The sequence below is a fragment of the Larus michahellis genome, chromosome 4, assembly GCF_964199755.1.
Source record: "Larus michahellis chromosome 4, bLarMic1.1, whole genome shotgun sequence".
NCBI lineage: Eukaryota > Metazoa > Chordata > Aves > Charadriiformes > Laridae > Larus > Larus michahellis.
Window position 1 is genome coordinate 51,340,906 of NC_133899.1, and position 14,793 is coordinate 51,355,698.

Genomic DNA, 14,793 nt, shown 5'->3' on the forward strand with positions numbered 1-14,793 from the left:
ATTTAATTATTATGAATTCAAACATGCATGGAAAATGTGGTCCTATTTTTATATAGGGAACAAAGCATGAAGCAGATAGATTACTTTCTTATTCCGAAACTGTGAGATCAGCTTGTTGCTAGGTCTGAAATGCTGCAGCACGTTTAGGCATCTCACCATTTGTCTCAGTGGAAGTCAGCGTAGCGATCCTGAAGGGAAGACTGTTGTACATGGAACAGTTAGTGACCCCCACCAGAGTTAACCCAGGGCCTGCACACTGCCGCGCTGCACATCCAGCGTGGCCTTTGGGCCTGTGCTGTGTTGCGCAGAGCCCCTGGCCGCCGGGAGAACCCAGACAGCTCTTCCTAAAAGCAGAGCCCGCAGGCAGCTCCTGCTCAGTTCCTGCCATTACGCCACCTGCGTGACCTGGCCTTTATCCAGCAGTGCAGCAAGACATTCTCATGCGCATATTGTTCCTGTTTGACTGTAGACATGGTAAACAGAGGTATTTCCATATACAAAAATCTTAGAATACCTTGAAAGACCAAAAGGGGAGAATGTCTGCTATGGACTATTTCTGCATGGCATGCTGCATGTGAGTGTTAGATGCTACACTGCTCGGGGTTCCCAGCATCTGAAGGGATGTAAGACTATCTATGCTATTTTCTTCCTAGAGTGTTAGATCTAATAAATAGCATATTTAATGGTACCTTACAGAATGTGAGTGCCTTTCTTACTGGGATCATAACAGACCAGCACCTCCTAGTGCAAAAATATTGGCACAGTCGGTAGGTCTCAGTGAGAAATGCCTCTCTGGAGAAAGAACAAAGAAGAAAAGAGAAACTCTGTGCCTGGCTGGCCCCGCACAAATCTGTGAGGGGTATTTGCAAAGTGTTTCCCCAGTGGATTTAGAAACTGAGGAGGAATTATCAGAATGTCCCGCCCCAGCTGAAGTATTATGCTATCTAAGAAAACAGGTGCCAGGGAAAGGAAAAGCTAAGGAGAATTTTTGCTGTCTTTGGTTGTTACTAGTGCAATTGAAATGGACGTGGGAGTGCTTACAGCCAACGCATGAGCTACCGGGGCAGCTCTGCCCCACAGCCCCCGGGCAGCAAGCTGCAGCGCGGGCGCCTGCTATCCAGCTGCCCGTGGTGCAAGTGTCCGTGGTGTGGCCACCTGTGCTGGCAAGTGCCCACGGCGCAGGCCGCCATGGTGCAGATGCCTGTGGGGCACGGCAGGGCACACGGAGCAGCCCAGGAAGGGCACTGCAGAGGGATGCGCTATTTGCCAGGGGGGATGAATGGTGGGACAAGGACTGCTGATCCTCTGGTGAGGATGAGCAGACAAGAGGTGTCAGAGGATGAGTGTGGCAACAGCATTTCTGCCCAGCCACTTGTGATTCACAAAGCAAAGGCAGCCCCAGGGGCACCTCAGCACGCTCTCCTGGTGTGCTATTTTACACAGCCCAAGTTTCAAGATTTAGCAAAAGCATATGGGCAAAAGAGAGGGGAAAGGCTGGTGCACTGATTGTAGCAAGTACGGGACTTTGAAGGAGATGATAGTGTACACGTAAATTCTAAACCATTAAAGTGCAGGGGTGTCATCTCACAAGACCCTGATGACCCAGCAGCTCAGAGGAGCACAGGGTAATGCAGCCTGCTCCTTATGGGTATGGCTTCAGGCTTTAAAGACAGAATGTCCCTCACCTGCTGACTGCAATGAAAAAACAGCATTGTGGAAAAGTATGCCTGAGGCTTGTCAGTAAATTCATGTAACTTGTTAGGTGCCGATATGAAACTTCTGGCATCCAGCATGAAAACCCCCGTATTAGAGGGGGCCCCATTTGCCTTGAAAGGACCAATAATTTCCTTGCTGTGGGCTGCTGCAGTGGGGGAGGTTATTCTATCACTAAGACAGCATGCAATTATCTGACTGAAAAAGAAGAGCCCGAGCCTGAAGCATCTCAAATGCAGCAGCTCATTTGCATGAGAACATCTCGCTGCAACTGTTCCACAAGGGCAGGGGCACTCAAGTGGTGTAATCGCTGGCACTGAGTGGGAGCTGCCTGCGGCTCCACTTTTAGGATGAGTTGGCCAAGGTTTTTCCTGGGGCCAAGGGATCTGTGCAGCACAGCACAGGCCTGAACGCCATGCTGGATGTGCAGTGCGGCACAGCGCAGGCACGCAGAATGGTGACCATCAACAAATTTGCCTGTGAGTAATGAGAGTAATTCCCACAGCAGGGCAGGCTGCTTTAAAACACTGTGTAAGCATACAGATGATTTACAGACTGCAAGAAAAGTCACCAGCTTCCTGAAGTTACCTAGGGTGTAGTAATATGGCTGGCGAAAGGTGACAATAAAAAATGAAGCACTTTCCTTCTCTAGTCACTCAGCCATGCAAAAATCACTCTTAGAGCAGATACACATTTTAACCAGAACGTTTGATTTCTCTACCACGCCAAAGCTCTTCTGCCCCCAGATGAGATACTGTGATCCAGACTGCTGATTCACACCTAGCAGGTGAGATGAGAAAAGACAGAACGCTTTCTAGACAAATGTATGTTTATTTTGTTAAAAAATTAGAGCTGCACTTGCAGCAGGGGCTTCTTCGTAGTCAGAATGCCCTTCTCAAACAGGAGCGTGGCTAGAGAAATCTTGTCCTCCAAAGTTTCACATGGAAGGCTATCCACACTGACGTGATTTGGATAGGAAGACAGGAGAAATTCGATACTGTCTGTATACTCAGGATCTATCTCAAGGAACTTGGGTTCTTCCTTGTGGTATACTCTTGAGTTTTCTGTCGTGTAATACAGCATCACACCTGCTTCTTCATTACACAATCTTACAATGCCATGGCGGAGGAGACGTACTTCTGTGTCTTTTGTTATCAGTATATCGACATCGCGGGGGCCTCCATCTTGCCACCGGGCCGGGAAACCATACACACTCTGTGCCTTTTCACTTTGTGTGAGCACCGGGGGGAGACAGTCATGAAGAAACGCCTTGGCTCTCTGATCCACGGCAGCATCAATGGGTGCATAGCGAATGAGTTTCTTTATCAGGCTCTGCACCTTCTCCATAAAGGCCGTTCGGCGAGCGTCGGCTGTGTCCGAGTTGGCGACCCCCATGTACCCCAGGTAGTCCATGGGAAGCCCTTGCCGGTACTCCACGTCCTCCTCCAGGGCCATCTGCAGGGCAGCTGGGAGGAGCTTCTCCAGGAGGTCCCCCCAGGAGTTCCTCTGGTAGGAAGACACCGTGATGTGGAGCGAGTGCGCGTCAGGGAGACAGTCGCCCTGGTGGATAAAGCCACGGGGGAAGTACAGCAGGTCCCCGGCCTCCAGCACCGTCTCCAGCATGGGCTCCCCGAGCTCAGCCTGCGTGAGGTTTGCGCTGGAGAACTGGGGCAGCACCTCGGCGCCCGTCCGAGGGCTGTAGACCCGCCAGTGCTTCTTCCCCTCCAGCTGCAGCACGAAAGCCTCGATGTCATCGTAGTGGGGGGCAAAGCCCTGTGTCCCTGGTGGCGTGAGGTACGTGTTGGCCCCCGCCATGCTGCCGAAGTGCTCCTGCAGGATGGAGAGGAAGTGCCAGACGGTGGGGGAGAAGGTCTGGGGGCTGAGGAGCCGCAGGGAGCAGCCGTTCTGATAGAAGTCCCAGACGACGGCGGGCAGGGCCCGGCCGGACGGGTTGTGGGTCTCCCGCACCCCCTCGGCGTAGCTGGTCACGTCCAGGTGGGTCCCGAAGTCCACCTGGCCGCCTCGCAGGACGGCGTCGAAGTCGGCGGTGGAGAAGAGCCCCGCGTAGTAGCCGGGGTCGCCCCGCCGCACCAGCAGCGGCGCCCGCTCCCAGTGCCGCCCCAGGAACTCCCCCGGTGACACCGGCGACACCAGCCATCGGAAGAGCTCGGCCCCCCGCTGCCGGCTGTCCTCCAGCCGCCCCAGCCGCCGCAGCAGCCCCACCACGCCGCCGTCCTCTCCCGCCGGCCGCGGGCCGCCCGGGCCCGCCGCGGGGCCGCCCTGCCGCTTCGCTTCGGGGATACCGGCGGCGATCGGCGGGGGGGCCTTCCCGCCTCCCGTCCCGCCGCCTCTCGACCGCGCCTCGGGGCCGCCCTGCCGCTTCGCTTCTGGGACACCAGCGGCGATCGGCGGCGGGGGGGCCTCCCCGCCTCCCGCCCCGCCGCCCCTCGGCCGCGCCTCGGCCCGCTCCACGCGGCCGGGGGGGGCGGCGATCGGCGGCGGGGCCTCCGGCTGCCGGCCGCCGCTTGCCGCCCCGCCGCGCCTCGGCCGCGCCTTGGCCCGCTTGCCTCCCGCCGGCAGCGGCGTCCCGCGGCGGCGCCGCTCCAGCCGCCCGGCCCCCGCCGCCCGGCGGTACACCGAGAGCGCCGAGAGCCGGCCCAGCCGCCGCCGCTGCTCCTCCACGCCGCCCGCCGCCATGGCCGCCCGCTCCGCTCCGCTCCGCTCCGCCCCGCCCCGCCTCCGCGCCGCGCCCCGCCGCGCCGCTTCCGCCCCGGCCTTTGCCTGTGGGTGCACCCGGCAGACGGGGATTTGGCGGGGTGGCGGACCCCGCGTGGGGAGCCCGCGGAAGGAAGCGTTAAACGTGTGCTTGTGATGCTGTATAAACCGGGATGGCTTATGTTTTATCAGCATGTCCACCTAAAGTACTTATTTCCCCCTCCCCCCAAAAGGAAAGGTGAGGCGATTCCATTAGGAACCAAGGAATGTAGACGGATGTGTTCCCCGGCTGGAAAGCTCTAAGCACGTGCAGAAAAGATTTCTTTCCCAAGGTGTACCGTAAGGATATGCTTTTGGCCAGCATGCAATTACTTTGCAGCCTAATGAGGCGAGATGAGGTGTTACTGTAAGCTAGCAATTAAGGACTCTAAGACTCAATTTGGGAGTGTTAGAAAGCAGGCATTCTTTATTGCAGCGCTGGGCGCACAAGGGATCACTCCACCTAGTGTGTGTGCTGAGTTGCTCAACTACAAAGGTTATAAGCAATCAGAATATACATTACATTTCCCAGAAATTATTAACATATTCATATTATCACCTGGAACTCATTAATATATGTAAATGTCCTTGACACATGTGCATCCATGTCCATCGGTGGTCTTCCAGGGTCCTCTGGTGGTCGTCAATAGTCTTCCTCGCCATGTCGGCTGGTTGAACTTGGTCTTTGCGCATACTCAGTTTGTCTTTTGGCTTAGTTTGCAACTCTTGTTTTCACAAAACTAGTTTATTCTAGCATCTCTCCCTATCTGTTCTACTCAAGGATACAATGTCTCAAGACTTCCTTTTATCCAACTAAACCCAGCAGATGTTTAACCCATCTGCTTACAAAGCATTTCAAACTTAGCTGCATTATTCCAGTAAGGAGGGAACTATATGTTCTTTTTAACTCGGTGTCAGTAAGGCCTGAGGAGCCTTCCGCCCCAGTGTTTTGTGCTGTTCAAGGCTACTGTATCACCAGCTACTGTATCAGAGGCAAGACCTACTTCCTAAGGTTCTGTTGCGCAAGGAGTAGAAATCCAAGTTGGACAAAGCCAATTCTGGTGTGCCACCCCTCCTTTCCCTTTCTTGTGCTTCCAATGGAGACGCCAGGTGAAAGGCTATGTCCTCTCGAAGGATCCCCAGAACCAACAGGCTGCCATGTCATGTAGTGTTTGTGGGGTTTTTTGCCAAATCCACTAACTACCTAATAACCTGGGCAGACCTGTGGTCTCTCTCCATCTCTCTCCTAGGCCTGAGGCTTCCCAGAAGGACAGGGTCAGTGGCACTGCAGGTACCCGAGGGCTGCTCTGCGCTTCCAGAGGCTGTGGCTCCAGCACAGGAAGCTTTGCTGGAGAGTAAAGGACAGACCAGCAGGACTCAGCTCGTGGCAAACATGAAAAACTGGAGGGGTTTGCATCATCAGACTGTGTTGATGCTTTTCTGATCAAGAGCAAGCTTCAGTACAAGAAATTCACTATGCAATACTTCTGTGAGAATAATTTTTGTTGGACTCCAGTAATTCATGGGAATGGATTTTGCACGAGAATTTCATCTCCAGAGGCTGCTGTGAGCCTAGAGCATTTAACTGGAGCAATCACCAAGTGTACCCAGGAATCCTCTGGTTCACAAGGGTGTTAGTAGCCTCTCACAGATATGAATATCAGCTTTGCACAATATGTTAAATAAGCAGCTAACGTTCGCAAGGCATGTGCAGATTTGTTGCGTGGGCCACTTAGCGTTCTGGGTCTAGGATACCAGCTGAAAAGTGAATTTTTACCTCTTTTAACTTTACCTTTGCCAGGCTTTCATCCCAGATCTGCATTTCAATTTTACCACAATTCAGAAGCAGAAATCATTAATTAGGCCTAATGAGGATGACTTCAGCTGTTAATTTTTAATTCTAGAACAGATGCAGACATCTTAAAGGTTTAAGGTTTTTTTTGGATTGCCTTAAAACCAAGACAACACAACGCAAGAGCCTCACATCCTGTCACTGTGCTGTAAGCAGCTGGGACTCATTTTGTACATATGCAAGAGCAACTATTTTAATTTTAGAGGTGTTTTCCTGATAGGGTTCTGCCGGCACAGCCTTTGCAGACAAAACTGTGGGAAAAGCAACAGCAGCAGAAAGTTGTCCTGTTTGTACCCTGATGGTTTTAGCTAAAGGAGCTGGATTTTAGACGTAGAATAGAATAGAATATCATAGAATGTGTTGGGTTGGAAGGGACCTTTAAAGGTCACCTAGTCCACCCCCCCTGCAGTAAGCAGGGACATCTTCAACTAGATCAGGTTGCTCAGAGCCTCATCAAGCCTGGCCTTGAATGTCTCCAGGGATGGAGCCTCCACCACCTCTCTGGGCAACCAGTTCCAGTGTTTCACCACCCTCATTGTAAAGAACTTCTTCCTAATGTCTAATCTAAACCTACCCTGCTCTAGTTTAAAACCATTGCCCCTCGTCCTATCGCTCCATGCCCTTGCAAACAGCCCCTCCCCAGCTTTCTTGTAGGCCCCCTTCAGGTACTGGAAGGCGGCTATAAGGTCTCCCTGGAGCCTTCTCTTCTCCAGGCTGAACAACCCCATCTCTCTCAGCCTGTCCTTACAGCAGAGGTGCTCCAGCCCTCGGATCATCTTTGTGGCCCTCCTCTGGACCCACTCCAACAGGTCCATGTCCTTCTTGTGCTGAGGGCTCCAGAGCTGGACGCAGTACTCCAGGTGGGGTCTCACGAGAGCAGAGTAGAGGGGGAGAATCACCCCTCTGGATCTGCTGGCCACGCTTCTTTTGATGCAGGCCACGCTTTTGCCTCCAGTTTAATGCCTTGAACGTTTTCGGCTTTGCCAGCAGGTGGCAGAGGCCGATCATCGCTCTGGACCCCTGCGGTGGGAAACACGCGTGGAAGGGGATATTGCATTTTCCCGGCAAGGTGACTGGCGTGGATGGGGTTTAAAAGGAGAGGGATGTGCAAGCAGCCTGTGCCTGCCTGTGTAGGCTGGAAGAGAAGGGAAGGGTGAGCTCTCTATTTCAATCCATTCTTTGTTTTCCCAAGGTTAAGCCCTGCTTACCAGAATAATCTTATCAGCTGAAACCGTTTCAACAGAACTGGGCCCTTAACAAAACCAAGATACAGGCGCTTTGAAATATGGTAGAATTTAAGCTATTGTATAGTTTAATTATACGTTAGCATGGCTAAATAGGCTTGGGGGGGAAGACCTTTGAAAAATCTGGGCCTCTGTGTTGTTATTTGTGTTACTGTTTAATTTTCTGTAGTGCAACTGATCCTTCTCAGAAGGAGCTGGTCACTGGACACAGAGCCTGACCTGAGTTACACCAGAATACCTGTAATGACTGCAGCAAAGCTATTCTGGATGTTTACCAGTACGGCGGGTTCAAAGCCTCATTCGAGGGCTCTGATCTTCATGCAGATGTCACTTTCTACTGCCAAGAGACAGATGATTGACGTTGGATTTTGGTTTTGATGTATAACAAAGTCTCAGAGTGGAGGACATGGTGGAAAATGATGGTGGTGAAACAATAAAATGTTTCTTTCAGCAATTTAGCCTTTCTACTAGTAGATGCTTTCAAGAATAAAGAATGTTGCTATTTTTCTGTGCAACACAAGAAAGGGTTTTGACCTAAGGCAAAAAGAGGGAGCTTCAGTATCACTTACAGAGTACTCAGATGGTTGTCTAGGAATAGCCACAAGGTCTACACGCTGTTTTCATTCATTGTCCAATATTTCAAGGGAATTTGTCGTAAAGAAAGAACAGTGTCACGTACGGCTCTTTAAATAAACAAAAGGAAAGTAGCACAGATCTCTGAATGATTAGGTGGTCCCCAGCTGCTGCTCACATAGACAGAGTAGCAACTGGAGGCTCAATTAAATTTCTTAATTAGAATTTAGCACAAAGTTACTCAGTTTTTATGAGCGTATAGGCTGCATTGCCAAGAGCCACACGTGTTTTATTTAAGAGGACATAAAAAATGTGGTGAGCACAACTTATTAAAGAGCCACAAGTGAATTCACAAGAAATAAGTAAATGACACCTCAAAGACATGTAGAGTTCATTTGATACTTTAACCTTATGCCATTCCCTGTTCAAATAATGGAAATCTCAAGTTTAAAGAGCAGCTGGGGTAAGGCCTGATCCTGCACAGCTGTGTGCAGTCTTCACTAATGAGCAGAAAGGGCAAAATCCTTTGCAATTCTCTGCGTAGTGGATGCTCAGTTGTTCACCAGCATGCAAACTGCCCAGCACTTTCTCTGTGTTCCCGGTAAACCATTAATGTAAACCAGTCACTTTTAGAAAGTTAAACTCAGTTTAATCCTTTTTCTCATTATTACTTTGCTGGCAACCTTCCTTTTGCACTGTCAGTTTTGTTCTCGTGCCAAAAGCAATATCCAGTAAGGAAAATGAACATATCAAGTCTTCACTAATGGGTTTCCTTAGCTGACAATCTTTCTCATACAGCCTAGTGGCATCCAGTATGTCATCGCTGGAAGGACACTGGGCTGGATTGTGAAGCCCGCTCCTTGTTGTGAAAGCTATAGAGTTCACTGCCAGATAACAAGACCGAAAGCTAATTCAGGAACTGTTTCTCAAGAGCTATCCTCTGGCCCCCCTCATCAGAGTGAATGCACTCACTCACTGAAGCATCTCTTGGCAGAGATTTTGGCCTCTCTCCAGCTGTTTCTCTCTTCTCAGGGATTTTCTTATCCAGTGACTGGTTGTGGTCTTTAATCCTGGTTATCTTGCACACAAAGCCCCACCGAGAGAAGAAACCTTCCCTACCATGGAACAGTCCAATTAAAACAAATTTATAAAAATAATAATTACAAGGTCCAGTCCTCCCTATGAAATTATCTTTTTGGAGGGATTTGGAAGCAGAGGCATTTTCTCTTGTCCTGTGTGACACTAAAATACATACTTTGTAAGTTAAAGCTGAATTTACGTAATGTATTTGAGTAGGTTACCCTCGACTGAGCTTATTCACCCCCTTGATGGGGCATGTGTACTTTGAAAGCATTTTGAAATAATTTTATGAGGGTTTTTGTGCTCTTAATAGATGCCATCTAGCATTTGGTAGCATTGAGCAGATACCATCTGCAGTGACTCTGTAGGCAGTGACTAAACACGAAGCTGCAGACTCCAAGACTCTGGTCTTGTTGCTTTTCAGCGGAAGGAGAGAAGTAAATGGCCATGAGGGGAAAATCCCCATCCTAAAATGAAAGCAAAGAGAACCTGAATGAATTATGTGCCCCGTTTATCACATCTAGGCAATCAAGATAGAAGGAATAGTCAAGCTGTTCCTGCATGCATAATTGTGTATCGTGTGCTAGAGAATATTCTTTTGATATGTACAGACTATGGCTCTTGACAAGCTGCTTGGGTGATGCTTTTCCATGGAAGAAAGATTTTAAAGGATTGCTGTTCACATCCTTTCTGTATGAATGATGGCAACTGCCTAGCTTTGCTCATTAAATATATTTATGCTCACTGTTTCAAAATGAACATATAGCCATGCTAACATATTGCAGCACCATTCAGCGATTGCTTCTTCTGTAAGTTAAACCTTTTCAGAAGACTGGCAAAAGACTTTATTCTTTTTTTTTTTCTCTTGTAAAAGCTACCTATACTGAAGGTTTTCTGAAGTACTCTTAAATTGCTTGCTCACCTCTGACTCAGCACGTGCAAACAGGATGTCTTGGGTTAGCAACCATATTGTTCAGCTCTGCTCAGAGCGTGGTAGGTGGTACTTGCTTATTTGCTTCCTGTAGTAGATTTGTATCACTACCAGACTATATGGCACCTTCTAGAAGTATTTTTGAACATTTTCAGTGCTCATCCACACACACAATCTCCCACTGTTTTATCTGTTTTGTCAAAAATATCGATTTCTCTTGCTCTTGGGTGAGCAGTTATAACAGCATAAAAATGCTTATGTTGTAGTATTTATACTGGTATGGCTTGTTCCTAGAAGGGATAATATTATGGTGTGATTAGAGAAGGGAGATTAAATCACTGACATTGTTTTAGGTAGCCAATAGGGGAGAACGATGTTAAGCCTCTGGGCATCTGCAGTGAGGATATGGAGTTTGCATTATCATGAGGGCGCGTGTAAAATACTCTCAGGTCCTTAGGGGATAGCGTGCTGTCCTGCCATTCCACTGAGACCAGGAAGGATCTCAGCTAGAAAGGAGTAAGTGGGCATGGCAGAAACAGCCAAATCCATTAATCCCGCATATTACCCACGGAGCCCTGCTCTCAGTCTTAAAGAAAAGGTGGAAAGGGTGAAATAGGGTTGGGTTTCTCGGGGAAGCTATGAAGTCTCTCCCACTTCTTTGTTATCCGTAAGGATTATACCGCCGTCAAGCCTTGCTTCCAGTATCAGGCCTTGGAGAATGAATTTCCCCCCTCTCATGGAAACTCTCTGTGGGAAGACTGACTACAGGGAACGTGACTCAGACCCACAGCGCAGCACTGTGAGTGTGCAGTTTGCTATGTCAGATGCTCAGCTTGTCCTGCTAGGTAACCTGTAGGGTCATCTTCCTTTCCTTTCCCACCACAGCCCCCTTTCCCTCTGGTCATCAATGACTATAAGGGAAGGTCAAGTTAGGGAGAGATACAAACAGCCAAGCAGAGAAGCGGTAATGGCAACAAATCAATTTACTATCTAATAAATATTTGTGAAAGCTATATATAGCTGAAGCATACATTAGAACTTTATTTACAATAGCATGTCCTGGCCTTTTCCTTGACAGCCCTCAAATACTTTTCGTTTGGAATTAGAGCATCTTTATAATATGGGAATTGTTCCTTAGACATCAAGGTTTAGGGCACCATGTTTTATACATTTTTTTATCAGAAATCCAGAGGCTGAATAAGATGAAGAGTTACATGAAAGCTACTGGGAATGCAGTATTTTAAGAACTATGCCAGGTCAGGAATATTTTAATCAAATCAGAAGAAAACTCAGGACTGGTAGAAATGTCAAGACATTTGTCTGTCTAGTCATTTTGGAACATGTTTGGCTCAAAGATGGCTGTGTTGTGCTGCTGGCTGAGAACAGCAGTGTGAAAGTAATTGAGAAGCAACAGTGAGAGGGAAGGCAGCTCTGTGCTTTGGTTTTGCCTTCCAAGCACAGGGATATGCAAAAAGATGTAAGGAAAAAAAGGAAAAAAGCTATATTCTTCTTAGTTTAATTTGTGAACAAGGTTCATTTGTGAACAATGGTTTGTGGGTCAGAGCATCAGTCTGAAACTCAGAGTCAACGTCACACTCATACTTCTGCCCAAGCACCTCCTGCATGAGCTTGGTAGTTGTTTTTTGCACGCAGTGTTCTGAAATTCCCACTGATTTCAGTTGCTTTATTTTCTGGATGTTTGCCAGTTAACATTAAGGCCCATGTTCTTTGCTGCTCTGTTTCTTTGCTTGATTCAGAAACAAAGAGGAACAGGGGGGATGGTGCATGCAGGGAGAAGATAATGATGCAGAGAAACCTCATGTAATCTTTGCATTTCAGTTTCCTGAGGGTTTGGTTGCTTTTGGGTTTGGGTTTTTTTGGGGTTTTTTTTTTTTTTTTGGTAGCTGAATCCTCTGGGGACTGTTCTGGCTTGCATTTTGGATGAAGTAGCTGCTTGAAAAAGTCTGGGGAGAGGAGGCAGCTGTTGGAAATTCACATTCTGGATCAGGCGCCCAGGCCAGGCCCTGTGTTCGCAGCCACCACATTGGTGCCACACATGGTGGATTCCCCTGGGTGACTCCCCTTTGAAGTGCAGCCTCACCCCCTGCTGAATCCAGAAACCCGGTATCTCCTCTGCTTGGAAAATGGAGGCAGGCTGGTGTTGCTTGGGCTGAAGGCAGGAAGCTGAAACAACGTCTTGGATCTCAGAAGGTCCCAGTCATGGAAGTTAAGCGCGTTTTTCCCTACAAACGCGGCCTCTGGCCGAGGGAGGACATTCTGTGCCACGTTTCTGGGGAGCGGGCACGTTTCACAGCAGCCCCTGGGGAAGGCGACATTTATCACATGTGGCTTTTTGGGGGGAAACCGAGGTGGGCCAGCGGGAACCATCCTCCTCAGCCACCCCTGCCGCCACCCCGCGCCGGGGCGGCTGCCTCTCCCGTGAGGGGCTCTCCACGGGGTGTCCCCACTCGGGGAAAAGCCCCCAGGGCGGCCATGCCGGTGACAGGCTTTAGGCAGCCGCCTACCCCTGAGTTCGCCCTCACGGGGAGACACGTCCCCACTTCCCGCGTCAGGGGAACGCCGGCCGGAGGACCCCTGGGCGCCGGGTGCGTTTCTGCCCCACCGCCCCGGCAGCGGCCGCCCGCCTTCCAGCCGCGCAACCCAACCCTTAGCCGCGTCAACGCAGCCGAACGCCGAGTGGCGAGGCGGGTCCATCGCCGCAGCTGGCATCTCTGCCAACCTATCCTGGCAGGCTGCTCCGACGGCTCCAGCCAATCAGAAGCGGCTGCAAAAGAGTGGGGGCGCTAAAGCCCCGGCGTGAATAAAACACCCGGGACCCGTGGGCGGAGAGAGGCGGGGTCAGGGCTTTGACGAGCAGCTCCTCGCAGCAATCCAAAGGCCGGACGACGGGGCGGGTGGCCAATGGACTGTCGGGATGGGCGTGGGCCGGGCGGGCGGGGGCGGGAGCAGTTGCCGGGAGGGCGGGGGGGGGGGAGCGGCGGCGGCGCTGCTCGGTGGCGACGGGCGGCTGAGGAGGCGCTGGAGGGAGGAGGCTGCGGGCAGCAGGTGAGCGCGACCAGGCCAGGCCAGGCCGCGGTGTGGGGTAGGGCAGGGCCTTCGCTGCGGCAGGCGGGGGCCGGAGCTGTGGGCGGGTGTGGCGAGGCGTGCGAGCCCCGCGGGGTGCGGGGGGGGCCCGGCTGCGGGCGAGGGGGGGGACGACGCTGGAGGCGGGGGAAGCCTGAGGGGGTCGGCGGGCGGTGATGCCCCGGGAAAATGCGTGTGGGGGCTGGGGGAGAGGCGGGGGCGCCCTCCGGTCCCCGCCCCGGGGGGCAGCAGGGTGGGCCCCGGCGCGATCCCCCGGGTGGGGTGGGGTGGGGTGGGGCGGGGGCCCGGCGCAGGTGGAGCCCGCAGGGGGGGGAGCCGGGGCGAAGGCCTGGCGGGGAGCACCGATCCGCCAGCCCCCGGAGGTGGGGTGGGACCCCCCACCCCCGGGGCGCTGCCGCTTCCCGGTCTCCCTCTCCTGGGGCCGCCCGTGCCTGCGGTCTCTCCTAGGCCTTGAATCCCGTCCAGGTTTCCGTCAGAGGGTCCCTCCGGCGCGGCCGCTGCCGGGCCGGCTGTCGCCGTGCGCGGCGCTTTGTATCGCCTCCCGCCCCTGCCCGCCGCCGCGGCGGCGAGCGGGGGGCGCCGGGAAGTTTGGGCTTCCCCGAAAATCCTCCGCCTCGTCTCAGCCGGGGCTGGGGCGCTGTGAAGTTTGGGAGGCGTCGGGACGAGCCCAGCCGTCGGGACGGCCCAGCCCCGCCACGGGAGTTAGTGGGGGGAAGGGTCCCCCGCACGAAGCAGCGAAAATCGCCGCTTTTCACGCCGTTCGCGGCTTCCCCCGGTCCCTTTCTGCCCGTGCAGCCGCCCGCCGGGCTGCACAAAGGAACGGGCGGCCGGGTTCGGCTCGTCGGAGGGGTTGATGAGCAACAGCGTGGTCGGCGGAGGGCTGCTGTGTGCCCCGGGTGGGCCCTGGCCGCGGGCGAGCATCCCTTCCCTTGGCTTTCGGTAGCTAACGAAGGGTTAAAAGGCAGCTCCTGTTTGGAATGCGCTTAGCTCCCTTTTTATTGCGCTTGTGGAGATGAACAGCCTTCAAGAATGAAATGATGCATCCCTCGGAGGAGGGTTAATGTCTTGCAGCAGCTCCGGTGTACAACTCCTTCGGTCCAGTAGATTTATGTAACGTGCTCATTAATGGTTTATGAAGTGATAAGAGAGCTCTTTTGGGTTGATTTCTGTATCTTCAAGGTTGTTGCCAATGTTTTTTAATTCAGCTGTCCGGAGTGGGAGATACTTATAACTGTGAGCAGGGTCTGATTGTACCGTTTGAGGGGTTTTGTTTTGCTTTGCGTTGTTTTGTATTTTTGACCTTCCTGCTGCTCCAGATAGGCTCCCAAATGAGGAGAATGGGTAAAATGGAAGGCACAGTCATTCTGGTTGGCTACAATATTACTCTAGGTATGGCTTGTAGCAAAAAGTGTAAATATTTAAATGGATTTCTGACTCATCAGTTCTATTTGACTTATTGATCTATGTTTACTGCTAAAAAGATCTTTATGATTATGCAGGAGTTAATAGTTACCATAGAGAAACAGTATTGTTTTTCTGCT

The 14,793-nt window shown here is 51.7% G+C and overlaps 2 protein-coding genes across 14 annotated transcripts in view; one reads left to right on the top strand and one right to left on the bottom strand.

Moving 5' to 3' along the window:
* Positions 1-2,281: 2,281 nt before the first annotated feature.
* RIOX1 (ribosomal oxygenase 1) lies at positions 2,282-4,410 on the bottom strand. The gene has a single exon (XM_074582433.1). It carries the CDS (start codon positions 4,408-4,410, stop codon positions 2,560-2,562), a length of 1,851 nt encoding a protein of 616 aa, XP_074438534.1. The 3' UTR covers positions 2,282-2,559.
* An 8,720-nt stretch (positions 4,411-13,130) lies between these two features.
* NUMB (NUMB endocytic adaptor protein) overlaps positions 13,131-14,793 on the top strand; it is a 98,587-nt gene continuing 96,924 nt past the window's right edge. For 7 of the 13 annotated variants that reach the window (XM_074584720.1, XM_074584729.1, XM_074584721.1 and 4 more), the window contains exon 1: positions 13,139-13,213. The gene's annotated coding sequence lies outside the window, so the exon portion shown is untranslated. Of the gene's footprint in view, positions 13,214-14,793 lie in introns of all 13 variants that reach the window. The other 6 variants (XM_074584732.1, XM_074584725.1, XM_074584733.1 and 3 more) reach the window with 2 other exon arrangements.